Source organism: Aotus nancymaae, unplaced genomic scaffold, assembly GCF_030222135.1.
Source record: "Aotus nancymaae isolate 86718 unplaced genomic scaffold, 86718_ANA_hifiasm-v0.15.2.pri h1tg000011l, whole genome shotgun sequence".
NCBI lineage: Eukaryota > Metazoa > Chordata > Mammalia > Primates > Aotidae > Aotus > Aotus nancymaae.
The window spans coordinates 47,780,426-47,793,512 of record NW_026988422.1 but is presented as its reverse complement, the minus strand read 5'-3'; the positions used below and the strand labels follow the sequence as shown (position 1 = coordinate 47,793,512).

The window sequence follows — 13,087 nt, the reverse complement described above, 5'->3', positions numbered from 1 at the left end:
TGACAGCTTTGATTAAGTCCAACAAAAACCAGCTACATAGTCGCATATTGTACAGCTGGTATCTAAATAGGGCTCCTTCCAACTGGTCAGCTCTAAGAAACTAAGTCTGAGAAAGTGGGTCCCAGACAAGGGCCATTCCTGACACTCTTGGTGTCACTTGAGCTTCAGGGTTAATAGTTCTAAATAAGGACTAACCACTGTCCTATTTAAGCTTTCACTGATGCTGCTCTTAGCTACTGGAAAGTTTAATAAAATTGCTTCCCAACCTCCAAGTGTATCAAGCAAACTACCTTTCACATAGTTTTGACACCTTGACGGCACTTTAGCTTAGTACTTATAAAATCAATAGAAAAAGGCTAGGCGTGGTGACTCAGGCCTGTAATCCCAGCATTTTGGGAAGACAAGGAGAGCAGATCACCTGAGGTCAGGAGTTTGAGGCCAACCTGGCCAACATGGTGAAACCCTGTCTCTACTAAAATTAGCTGGGCATGGTGGTACGCACCTGTAATCCCAGCTACTCGAGAGGCTGAGGCAGGAGAATCGCTAAAGAAATAAATAAATAAGTAGAAAAAGTAACTGTCTGGTGTAGAGTCATATAGTGTAGTATATTCTTTTCTAACCATTCAATTCTTCTGCCACTCGGGTTGATAACCACATAAAACCATAGAAAATAATGACACCTAGTGTCCAAAAATATTACTCTTCTTAGAATATGAATACAGATGGAGCAACATGGTAATAAGCTTGCATATCTTCACAGAAAACAAATAAAAGCGTAATTTTTCCTTACTCCACTAACAACAGCAGGGATTTTCCCACCATCCTCCTTCTGTCAGGCCTGCAATGAAGGGTCAGGTTCCTTGTAAACAGAAAGTCAGTGCAAAGGCTGTTACAATCTCACAGAAGTAGGCTCCAGCAAAAACAGTCCCATCATTAAAACCCAATCAGAAGTGACCCACCATCAACTTGGGGACTGTTTCTTTTTTCCAACCCTGGTGATCAATAAATTTTCAGATACCTGGTAAAAGAGAGTCACTAGTAACTTCTTTTAAACAAAGTTTCAAAACAGACTCAATCTGTAGTATCTCTTTCCTACCAGGCCTGTCAGTGAGGTCACTGTACAGCTTTTTCTTATGGAACCTGGACTCACCTCTGCTATCCTTTTCTTCAGGTTCTCCTTTCCCATGTACGAAGCCTGCAGGGAGATGACACTCTCTTCTTTTTGAATCAAAGTTGTCAAGATGCCTTTAAAATTCTGGTATTGTTTTAAGAGCTCCAAAACTCTTCCACATTGTTCAAGACTATGAATAGAAAAATACACAATAGCTAAATGTCCAAAAATAGCAAAACCATTCTTTTTTTTGCTAGTATCCCATATAAATGGGATTTTTGCAAATACTCTTTGCAAGTATCCTACATAAATGATGAATAAGTTGTAAAGAACTTTTCCTCTTGATGTGTTTCTTAATTTTTTTTAACCAATTTAACCTAAGAATGATGGCACATCAATATATCTGGCAAAGAGATAGCATAATCGCTGGATTAGTACTGTTGCTAGGTAAACATTAGAAAGTTACCAGATGTAAGGTCTAGAAACAAACACAGGATTCATTATCCTAAGGAATTAGCATCTCAATTTCATCATTCACCAGAAGACACCTTGAAAAACAGGGCTCCTTAGCATAACTCTGGCAGATTATTACATTAATTCAGCAAGTCACAGGTTGTTTATATATCTATTCCTTTTTTTTTTTTTTTTTTTTTAGACAAGAATCTCACTCTGTCACCTAGGCTGCAGTGCAGTGGTGCGGTCTCAGCTTACTGCAACCTCTGCCTCCCAGATTCAAGCGATTCTCCTGTGTCAACCTCCAAATAGTTGGGATTACAGGCATGTGCCACCACGCCTGACTAATTTTTGTATTTTTAGTAGAGACAGGGTTTCATCATGTTGGCCAAGCTGGTCTTGTAACTCTTGACCTCAGGTGATCCGCCTGCCTTGGCCTCCCAAAGTGCTAGGATTATAGGTGTGAGTCACTGCGCCCAGCCTTTTATGTATCTATTCTATTCATTCTGGATTTAGTCTTTTTTAAAAAATAAGGTAGTGGGACAATGTGGCAGTTAGGACACCTGGTTTCAAGTACAGCTGGGCACTGCTTAGTCTGAAACTCTGGATAAGTTACTTCAGCCTCTTCGAATCTCAATTCTTTCTTCAGTAAAATCAGAGTGTAGATTAGATCAAATACCACATTCAGGCTTCATCTTGACTCCTGTACACTCAGGTTCTGGTAGGAAACAGGTGTATGCAAATGGAATTCCGAAGAGAGGGTGCTGAACAGACCTCTGAGAAGAGAGTCAGGGGAAGCTCTCAGGGAGGCCGAGACACACAGGGATTAACTCCCACAAATAGGTCACGCCACCCAGCCCCTAAAGCTGGGGAGATGCCCCAAGCCACACAGGAGGGTGCCGTCAGGTGGTGGCAGACCACATATGAAAGCAAAGTGGGATGGTGAGACCACCCCGGCCTCTCTTCTTGCCCTCTACTCTCCCTATAATACCCCTCACTGACTAACCCTACTGGAACCCTTGGCCTCGGCGGTTCAGCCTCCATGGACCAGCCCTCCCACCACTCTCCACCCTCTTGTAGATAGTAAGAGGGACAAAGTATGGACAGAGGATATTCCATGGAATGGACAAGAGGACACACAAGCAATCATATTTAAAAAACACTGAATCTCTCCAAAGCAGTCTGGCAAATTAATAAATAATATCACATATTAAAAAAAAAAAAAAGAGTTGACAACTGGGATTGATAGGTAATGGACTTCAGAGTTGCAAAAATTTTAGCCATCAGCCCCGACTCTCCAGGAAACAGAGCAGTTATTGACAGGCAACATCTCCCATTCAAGTATGTGTGATAAAATAATGCTCCCAATTCCTAAAACATGTCCTTGGCCTAATCCCTGGATCTTGTGAATGTTACCTTACAGGTTACCTTACAAGGCAAAAGGGACTTTGCAGAGGTGATTAAACTAACGATCTCGAAATACAGAGATTATCCAGGATTGCCCATGTGGGCCTGGTGTAATCATAAGGGTCCTTGTGAGAGGGAGGCAGGGAGAGGTGTCAAAGGAGACATGATGACAGAACAGAGGGCAGGGAGAGATCTGAAGGCCCTATATTGCTGGCTTTAAAGATGGAGGAGGGGCACACAGGCCAAGGAGTGTAGCAGGCCTCTAGAACATGGAAAAGGCAAGGAAATGAATCTTGCTAGAGCCTCCAGCAGGAACACAGCTTGATTTTAGGGTTTTTTTTTCTTTTGAGACAGAGTTTCGCTTTGAAGTACAGTGGTGCTATCTCAGTTCACTGAAACCTCAATCTCTCAGGCTCCAGCGGTCTTCCTGCCTCAGCTTCCTGAGTAGTTGGGACGACAGGTGCACACCAGCATGCAAGTTAATTTTTTAGACATGGAGTTTCGCCACACTGGCCAGGCTGGTCTCAAACTCCTGACCTCAGTTCATCCACCACCCACCCTGACCTCCCAAAGTGTTGAGATTACAGGTGTGAGCCACGGCGCCCGGCCAATTTTTTTATACTTTGTAGAGATGGGGTTTTGCCATGTTGGCCAGGCTGGTCTTAAACACCTAGGCTCAAGCAATCTTACTTCAACCTCACAAAGTGCTGGAATTGAGCCACTTTGTGCAGCCCATTTTACCACTTCTGACCTCCAGAATCATAAGGTAATAAATCTGTGTTCTTTCTAAGCCACTAAGTTCGTGATTTGCTTGGTGATTTACAGCAACAGGAAGCTAACACAGGTGGGATGGTAATGAGCATAAACGTACCGTACTGTGTGTGTGTTATGCTTCATGGAGATCCTCTTTGCTACATTCTGGCTACAATCTACAATTCTAGGTCTTGTCCCAGACACTGGCCCTGTGAGCTCTGGTGGGAAATCCTTATGACTGCCCTTCCTTTAGGTCCATGGGGATGTGTTTTCAATCCAGAAGTTTGAAAAAGTTAATTGTGCTACAGACAATTTTTCAGATTCGAGAGGGATTCTTTTTTCTCCTTACCATTCAGTGATGAAAGCTTTGGTATTCTCCCACAAGAGTATTGTATTTTGGCACTGCTGACTCACAGCTTTTTCTCTGCCGTCTTTGCAGTGTGGAAGAGAATTAGCCATTTCTTGTAAATGTTTCTTCTCTGCTTCATATTCATCTAGATCCTTATCCAGTCTGATTAAAGATTTTTTCCTTGATTATGAATGAGAAAAAAGTTTGATAGCCAAATGTTAACCACTGATTCAACACAAATATGGGTCACTTGGGGAGGCACGCTAACTTCAATTTGTCCTCATGAGGTTAATGCCAAAATTACACGTTCCTGTTACAGAGTTCAGGATGCTCTTTGCATTTCCAGAATTTTTCTGATTTGTTTGCTTTGTTTTGTTTGAGATAGGGTCTCACTCTGTCACCTAGGTCGAATGCAGTGGTGCAATCTCAGCTCACTGCAGCCTCGGCCTCCCAGGTTCAAGTGATCCTCCCACCTCAGTCTCTCGAATAGCTGGTACACATGTGCACACCACGACGCCTGGCTAATTTTTTATTTTTCGTAGAGATGGGGGTCTCACTATGTTACCCAGGCTTGTCTCAAACTCCTGGACTCAAGTGATCTTCCTGGCTCAGCCTCCCAAAGTGCTGGGACTACAGGTGTGAGCTGCCACACCTGGTTGCGTTTCCAGAATATTAATTTGGTACTTTTAATAAATATGATAAATATACAAAACATTAGCAGCAATATATTTCTGTAATGAACACACTTGTAAAAGGTGTATATGCACATGAGAGACAAGAGAGAGAAAAAGCACATATGTGTGCATATGTAGAGGAAAGGCAGCATGATATGGGAGAAGCAGAGAAGACGGATGACCCAGAACTGCAGGACGCCTAAGGAAGGACAGGGGCGGCCAAGGAGGAAGGAAAAAGCACTTCTCCCTATCAAAAAGGAGTTATTTAACTAAGGGTAAAGTCATCCTGGAGGGATTCACACCATTCACCTAAATCTAAATTGCTAAACTGCTCACAGCCTCTACTTCCTTGCCTCCAATTTCCTCTTCAATTAACTCCCATGAGGCTTTCTTCCCTACTGCCTACTGAAACAGCTGGCCTCCACGCTGCGATATCCCTGTTCCATTCTCAATTTCACGTCGCTTCACTCGTCAGCAGCATTTGACACTTGATCACATCCTCCTGGTTGACATGCCTTCTTCAGGTAGCCCCAGAAGTCTCTTGATTTTCTTCCTACTGCACTAGCCTCCCCCTTCTCAGTGTCTTCAGCTGGTTTCCCCTCATCTCCCTGATCTCTCAATACAGAGTGCCCCAGATAGGAATCCAACTTGGACCTCTTCTCTTGTTTATCTAAACTCACTCCCTTGGAAATTTCATCCATTCTTGTAAAATGATGAAAATGCTCAAATATATACCTCTGGCCCAGACGTCTCTCCTGATTCCTAATGCCATCTATTTTTAAGTGTCTTATTGATATTGCTGCTTGAATGTCTAATAAGTATCTTGAACACATCATTTCTAAAACTGAGCATACCCAATCTTTCATTCAATACTGATAAATTTCATCCAAGACTAATTAGTCTTTTTCTTTTTTTTTTTTAGATGGAGTTTTGCTCTTCTTGCCCAGGCTGGAGTGCAATGGCATCATCTTGGCTCACCGCAGCCTCCGCCTCCCAGGTTCAAGCGATTCTCCTGTCTCAGCCTCCCAAGTAGCTGGGATTACAGGCGCACACCACCACGCCAGCTAATTTTGTATTTTTAGTAGAGACAGGGTTTCTCCATGTTGGTCAGGCTGATCTAACTCCTGACCTCAGGTTAGGTTATCTGCCTGCCTCAGCCTCCCAAAGTGCTGGGATTACAGGCGTGAGCCACCGCACCCAGCCATCTTTAGTCTTTTTCATCTCAATCAATGGTAACTCAGTTCTTACTCACTGCTCAAGTTACCATTGACACAATGGACAATGAGAGGCAAGAACACCTGAGCCTAGAGGAAGGTTCCAATGCTTGGAACCATTCTTGATCCCATTATCTCTTTTCCACACCATGTCCATGTGTCAATAAATCATCTGGTCTCCATCTTCAAACTATACACAGAATCTCAACACTTTCTACCACATCACCACTGGTCCATGCCAGCTTCATCCCTACCAGGGATTACTACAATAGGTCAAACCAGACTTCCAATATCTTCTCTCAACTCCTATAGTCTATTTCCAACACATCAGCCAGTGAGGACAGGTTATGATGAAAACCAAGACATTTCCCTCAGCTTAGAACCCTGCAGTGAGTGACTTCCCATGTCACTCAAAGAACAAGCCAAAGTCATTAAACAGCCTACAAGTTATGGCATGAGCTAAGAAACCACATCTCCCCTCACTGCTGCACCTTCTCACCTCCTTGCCTTTCCTCAAACACACCCGACCTTTGTACCTACTGCTCCCTCTGCCTAGAAGGCTCTTACTCCAGGTTCAAGTGGCTTGCTCTTGCCTCTCATCTGATGCCAAGGCCATCTTCTCAGTAAGACCTTCCCTGAAGACCCTATTCAAGAGCAACACCCTCCTCCTTCCTTACTTAGAATTTCTTTTTCTTTCTTTTTCTCTTTCTTTCTTTGCTTTGAGACAGAGTCTTGCTCTGTTGTCGAGGCTGGAGGGCAGTGGTAGAATCACGTGCAGTGGCGGGACACCCTAGGAATGAAAGTCTCATTGGGCCTGAGGGTGTGGGACATTTCAGAAGGAACAGCACACTTGACTACACAGAGGGCTTAGTCATCTAAAGATCCTCGAGGCTGGGCGCGGTGGCTCACGCCTGTAATCCCAGCACTTTGGGAGGCCGAGGTGGGTGGATCACAAGGTCAAGAGATCGAGACCATCCTGGTCAACATAGTGAAACCCCGTCTCTACTAAAAATACAAAAAAATTAGCTGGGTACGGTGGCGCGTGCCTGTAATCCCAGCTACTCGGGAGGCTGAGGCAGGAGAATTGCCTGAACCCAGGAGGCGGAGGTTGCGGTGAGCCAAGATCGCGCCATTGCACTCCAGCCTGGGTAACAAGAGCGAAAATTCGTCTCAAAAAAAAAAAAAATCCTCGAGAGACCACTGAGCCTGAGGAACTAGAGGTGGGCAGAGAAGGAAACAGAAAGCAAGACAGATTTAGAAAGCAGGGTGCCAGGCACGGTGGCTCACGCCTGTAATCCCAGCACTTTGGGAGATAGAGGCTGGTGGATCACCTGAGGTTAGGAGTTTGAGACCAGGTTGGCCAACACGGCAAAACCCATCTTTACTAAAAATACAAAAATTAGCCAGGCATGGTAGTGTGTGCCTGTAACCCCAGCTACTGGGGGGCTGAGGCAGGAGGATCGCTTGAACCAGGTGGAAGTTGCAGTGAGCCAAGATCATGCCACTGCACTCCAGCCTGGGCAACAGAGCGAGACTCCATCTCAAAAAAAAAAAAAAAAGAAGAAGAAGAAGAAGAAGAAAAAGAAGAAAGGGGGAAAGAATTCCACAAAAGCAACTCTTGCTAACATTTTAGCTTTTGGAATTTGAAGGGCCAATTCCAAATGATGAAATTAAAATGGCAGCAGGTATACAGAAGGCTGCCGACCTCAGTCTACTGCAACGCTGCTCCATTTCCAGAATCAACACTCACTTTAGATCGCCTCTTAAATTTAGTCTCCCGCCCTTCCACTCAGTTCCCACCCTAACTCTGCTGGGAGGAGGAAGAGATCAAATAACTAAGGAAGAAGCAGGGACAAGATGTGGCACATGCATCTTTCACCCCTGGTTTCATTAACATCACATGCGTGGAGTCTGCCAGTCGTCCGTCCCTAGGAGAACGCCACAGTAAACACACAGAAGTACAAGGGAATCGGAAGTAACTCATGTACAGTACTTAATGCATATCCGACTTCACCACTCCTTTGTCCATGAGAAGATATGCTTTTAAAGAGGGAAAAAATTATGTGACATTTTGCACAGGTACAGTATCAACAAAAAGGAAGCTTGCTTGAAACGTCTACAGGAAAGAGTGCTGAACACTGAATAGAGTGGGATGGAACAGAAGCAGAAAGACATAGGAATAGAGGTGAAAATATAAACAAAGTGCCGGTCACCTTGAATGGAAATGGATGGACAATACCTACCGATGTTTCACAGCAGGGACAGTAGGATCCTTAAGACCAATTTTGCTGATTTGACTCTGCACATCTTGAATATTTTTAAGGAGTTCATTATTTTTGAAAATGCAAGCCTCTAGTAATGTGTTTTCCTCAGTGAATTCCTCCTGTACCCCATAGCCATGTGTCTTAGATAATTTTACTGATAAAGCATCAACAAGGTTTTCACAGGAGGTGTCTTCACCCTGTTCAGCATCTTTAAAGCTCATATCAAGCATCTTCAAACGTTTATCCAAATGTTTGGCCTTGTCTTTCATCAGATGAATGTCTCCCTCTGTATTTTTTACTGTCAAAGTATTTTCTTGTGCCACCTGTGTATCTGAGGCTGAAAGGTCTATAACAGGCTCAGCAGAGAGTTTAGCTGTTTTGAGAGATTCCAAAAAGCCTTCCAGAGCTCTGAGAGTATCTTCACTCCTCTGCAACCTGCAATTCATTTCTTCAAATTGTGTTTTGTATTTCAGTATAATATTCTGCATTGCATGTAGATCACATGGGTGTAACTCCTTCAATACAAAGTTGCCCGGCTTCTTTAAGCGGTTACATATTTCAATCTGTTTTGCTATAGAATCTTGGATATTCTAAAATAAAGATAAGAAAAGCTGAAAAACTGAGGTGGAAAAAAAGAAAGACTACATGTGAGAAACCAGTCCCAAACTGCATGACTAGATTTGATCTAGAAAAATGCTTCTGAGTTCAACAAAAAGTGACAATTTCTACCTAAGGAAACATTTTAATTACAAATGATCAGCTGTCCCAGCTGATGTTTCAATCCCAAAAAGAAAACAAGCACATAAATCTATGGCTTCAAAGCAAATAATTAGATATTAAACTGTTCAGAGATCAATTTTATAATCTGAAAAATAAATATTTTTATTTAAGATGGGATTTGGAATATGAAAACAGTAGAATATGGTACTTAAGTATGAGTCTAGTATGATATTTAGGAATTCAGTCATTGAAGAAGGCATTCATAAACAAGACTTCCTTTTGAATTCAAAGAAAATACGTCATTATGTACTCCACAGTACGTACCTCCAAATTTGCAAGGAATTAAAGAGTTAAGAAATAAAAAACAGGCCGGGCGCGGTGGCTCACGCCTGTAATCCCAGCACTTTGGGAGGCCGAGGCGGGTGGATCACGAGGTCAAGAGATCGAGACCATCCTGGTCAACAAGGTGAGACCCCGTCTCTACTAAAAATGCAAAAAAAATTAGCTGGGCATGGTGGCGCGTGCCTGTAGTCCCAGCTACTCGGGAGGCTGAGGCAGGAGAATTGCTTGAACCTAGGAGGCGGAGGTTGCGGTGAGCCGAGATCGCACCATTGCACTCCAGCCTGGGTAACAAGAGCGAAACTCCGTCTCAAAAAAAAAAGAAATAAAAACAAGTTTAAATTACTGAAAAAAAATTGTCATGGCTTATACTCTTAATGCTATGATGAATAATTAAAAATCCATAAGGATTTATAAATCTCAGAAGACTTGATTATTCTGTAAATACACTGTGAGAACTTATATATTTACCCTCAGGTGTTGATAAATGCCATCAGCATTAATGAGACCAAATTCCTGGATAGCCATTTTATGGAGAAGCAGATCCGAGCCACAGAGAAGGAGTGATGCCTTCTCTACAGGTAACACAAGCTGCAGTGCTGTCTCTAAAGACTGCATTCTGGGCACAAAGTAAATCAGACATGAGAGGAAAACCTAGCAGAAAGATATCCTATAAAACTGATCAGCACCATTACCGAACTAAGAACAGAAAATAATCATCCAATAAACAGACATAGAATGATACATACACATTATCACATTAACACCTAAACCCATCAATCTAAAATGCCAAAGAATTAATTAGTTGCTATATCCAAGTATTCTTTTTTTTGTTAATCTCTCTATCCATTTATTCATTCAATCAACAAACATTTATTTAGTGACAGGCAGCAGAGCTAGGTTAACCATGACCCACTGGCCCAGACAACTCCAGCTGTTTCGGTATCATTAATGATTTCTTTTTTCACTCTAAAATGCTTCCCAATATCCAAGTATTCTTTTTTTTTTTTTTTTTTTTTTTTGGTATTTTTAGTAGAGATGAAGTTTCACCATGTTGGCTAGGCTGGTCTTGAACTCCTGACCTCAAGTGATCTGCCTGCCGTGGCCTCCCAAAGCGCTGGGATTATGGGAATGAGCTACTGCTCCTGGCTCCAAAGTATTCTTAGCAGTGTAATATATACCATACTGGATAAAAAATTGTAAAACACATGAAGCCTTTCTCTCTCTTTTGAAATAAAAACTGAATTGTTACTTAACTTCACCTTGACAACTAAGAAATCTCAAAATTATTTTAATTATGGAATAATTTGTTATATTTCCATATTACGAATATAATGGGGTTCAAAGAATAGGCTCTGCTGATAATTAATTGATATGTGTGAGCATAGTTAAGTAATATATAGACTCTGAGCCCCAGTTTTTTCCTATATAATATGGGAATAACGCTGGGGATACATACCCTATGTATATAAGGTCCCAATAGCACTTTCATTTCAGAAGTGAAGAAATCAATACCCAGAGAGTTTATGTGACTTGGACAAATTCATGCCCAAAAGAGACAGTGGAAAGACCATGGCCTTTGACCCTTGGCAGACCTTAAGTTCCACTAAGTCTCCAGCTAGCAGAGTGGCCTGGTTATATTATTAATATTTAACCTATCAGTTTCCTTATCGGTAAAAATACAATCATAATGGTAGCCTCTCTTACAGTTGTTGTGACATCCAGATAAAATAACATACTTAGTATAGCAATAGTCTTGCTTAAAATGGCATTATAGAATTTAATGAGTTTATTAGATTCATAATTAATAGATCTCAGAATCTTACCTGGTATTAAGAGTCATCTGAAGTTCTCGTTCTCTTTCCTTTAGTCTGTCTCTTTCCTTAACTATAAAAGGCTTCTTTATGTCATTCGCAAGATTTTCTAACTTCATTGAAATAATTTCAAACTCTTTCCAGCAAGCATCAGTTTCATTTTTTAAGACCTAGATGGAACACATTAATTAATTTATCAACTAATGGAGTTAATAGGCACAATTATTCTGTTCTTAAAACATGAGACATTCACCAACTGTGGAAGCAAACACAATGTTTCCCATGGAAATGTTTTTAAAAATATTTTCCAACCATCTACAAGTGAACTCTCCTTTAGGGAACAATGATATTCACTGTGCTCACAGAAGACGCATTCAATGAAGTCAAGGGAGTCAACAATGAAGCTTTCAAAGGTACCCAAACTCCCTTCCCCTAAGGTAATTACACAGAATACAGTTCAGAAACATAAAGATACATGTAAGAACAGATACTCTGTTTTCTCTAGATAGGAAAGATTTGTTACCTTCTAAACTGAAAGAAAACTGGAGTGAACCAAAACTTTCTATATGAATAAGAAGTAAAGTAAATTAATTTATGGCTTATACTTAACATCTGTAACTCTATACTATTCCAGCTCCTTATCTTGATTTCTGTTTTGTTGGTAAGGCACTGCTCTATGATACTGCTGAGGGATCAGCAATCAGCAGTATAATTTGTTCTTCACTTTACCCAAAGATTAGTACAGTTTTTCTAACCAACTCATTATTCAGTCACTGGGGAAGAGTCTCAAGACAGTTTCTTAATTGTGATGAAAACACGCTAAATCCATCACTTGAGCAACAGGGATTTTAACATATACATTTTGCTTACTCAGATGAAAAACAGAGAGCAGCCAGATGGTACAGTGTGACTGAAACCTGGTATAATTAAATAAAAGAAACTAGAAAATACGGAAGCATGTTGTAGGAACTACCCATGGTCCTCCATTGTGAGCATTCCCTCTAACGCACTCAGGGCGTGTATCAAGAATAAGGCACTGCAATGCACAGATCACCTTCAAAATAAGGAAGATATTATCTGTAGAGGTTGTGATTTGTGTGCCAACCACTAATAGATTGCTTTTCCTGTTGTTTCTTAGTCAACTGCAATAACTTCCTCTGAAGGTTTTTTAGAAGGAGAATCCATCATTTAGAGTGAAAACTCCCTCCACTGCCTGCCCCTAAACTCCCAATATCAGTCAACAGTCACTGTACAGCAGTTTTAAACAATGTGATAATTTGGTAAAGATGATGAAGGACTGAAATAAACATTCACTGGCTGGTTAACTTTGGAGCAACCCAAGAGCAGGATGAAATTCCCTTCAAACACATTGTTTTTGACTAATTCCCTTGAAGCCCGAAGCACAAAAAGAAATAAATAAACAAAAACTTTTCAAGTCACATTATCTGGATCACCAGATTAGAATATAAGTAGTAAATTAATACCTTAAACTAAAGCTTTTCCTGGGGTTGGTACTTGAAAGAAAATCACTTTCTGGAATACGGTGACAATAGAAATGCAATCCAACAAAGAGGGTTCTTTGGAAACATTGAGCAGATGTGACCTCAACAGAAACGGGGATGTCTAGACTCACAGTGGTACTATTTTCTAATAAACAAGATAACCACAGAAATAATATTTTTGGTAATTACCTGTAGATCTGTCAGTTTAGCCTGCAGACAAGAACTACTCCTGTCCTCTTCACTAGAGAAATCAGAAGTAACCCTGAATTCGTTGTTTTGCAGGTGGTGTTCAAGATTATCTCTGTATGTATCATACCTGGGCAAAATGAAATGCAACATCACAGTAGTTAATTTTTAAAATAACACAGGCCGAGTGTGGTGGCTTGCACCTGTAATCCTACAGCTTGCACCTGTAAGCCATTGGGAGGCCAAGGCTGGTGGATTACCTTAGGTCAGGAATTCGAGATAAGCATGGCCAACATGGCAA

At 41.4% G+C, this 13,087-nt stretch overlaps 1 protein-coding gene across 1 annotated transcript in view; it reads right to left on the bottom strand.

Moving 5' to 3' along the window:
* SYNE2 (spectrin repeat containing nuclear envelope protein 2) overlaps positions 1-13,087 on the bottom strand; it is a 330,936-nt gene that overhangs the window by 218,443 nt on the left and 99,406 nt on the right. The window contains exons 27-32 of the mRNA XM_064374927.1: positions 12,790-12,916; positions 11,111-11,268; positions 9,756-9,903; positions 8,205-8,815; positions 4,074-4,253; positions 1,151-1,301 (exon numbers count right to left, since the gene is read on the bottom strand). Coding sequence (XP_064230997.1) covers positions 1,151-1,301; positions 4,074-4,253; positions 8,205-8,815; positions 9,756-9,903; positions 11,111-11,268; positions 12,790-12,916 — 1,375 coding nt within the window. The remainder of the gene's footprint in view (positions 1-1,150; positions 1,302-4,073; positions 4,254-8,204; positions 8,816-9,755; positions 9,904-11,110; positions 11,269-12,789; positions 12,917-13,087) is intronic.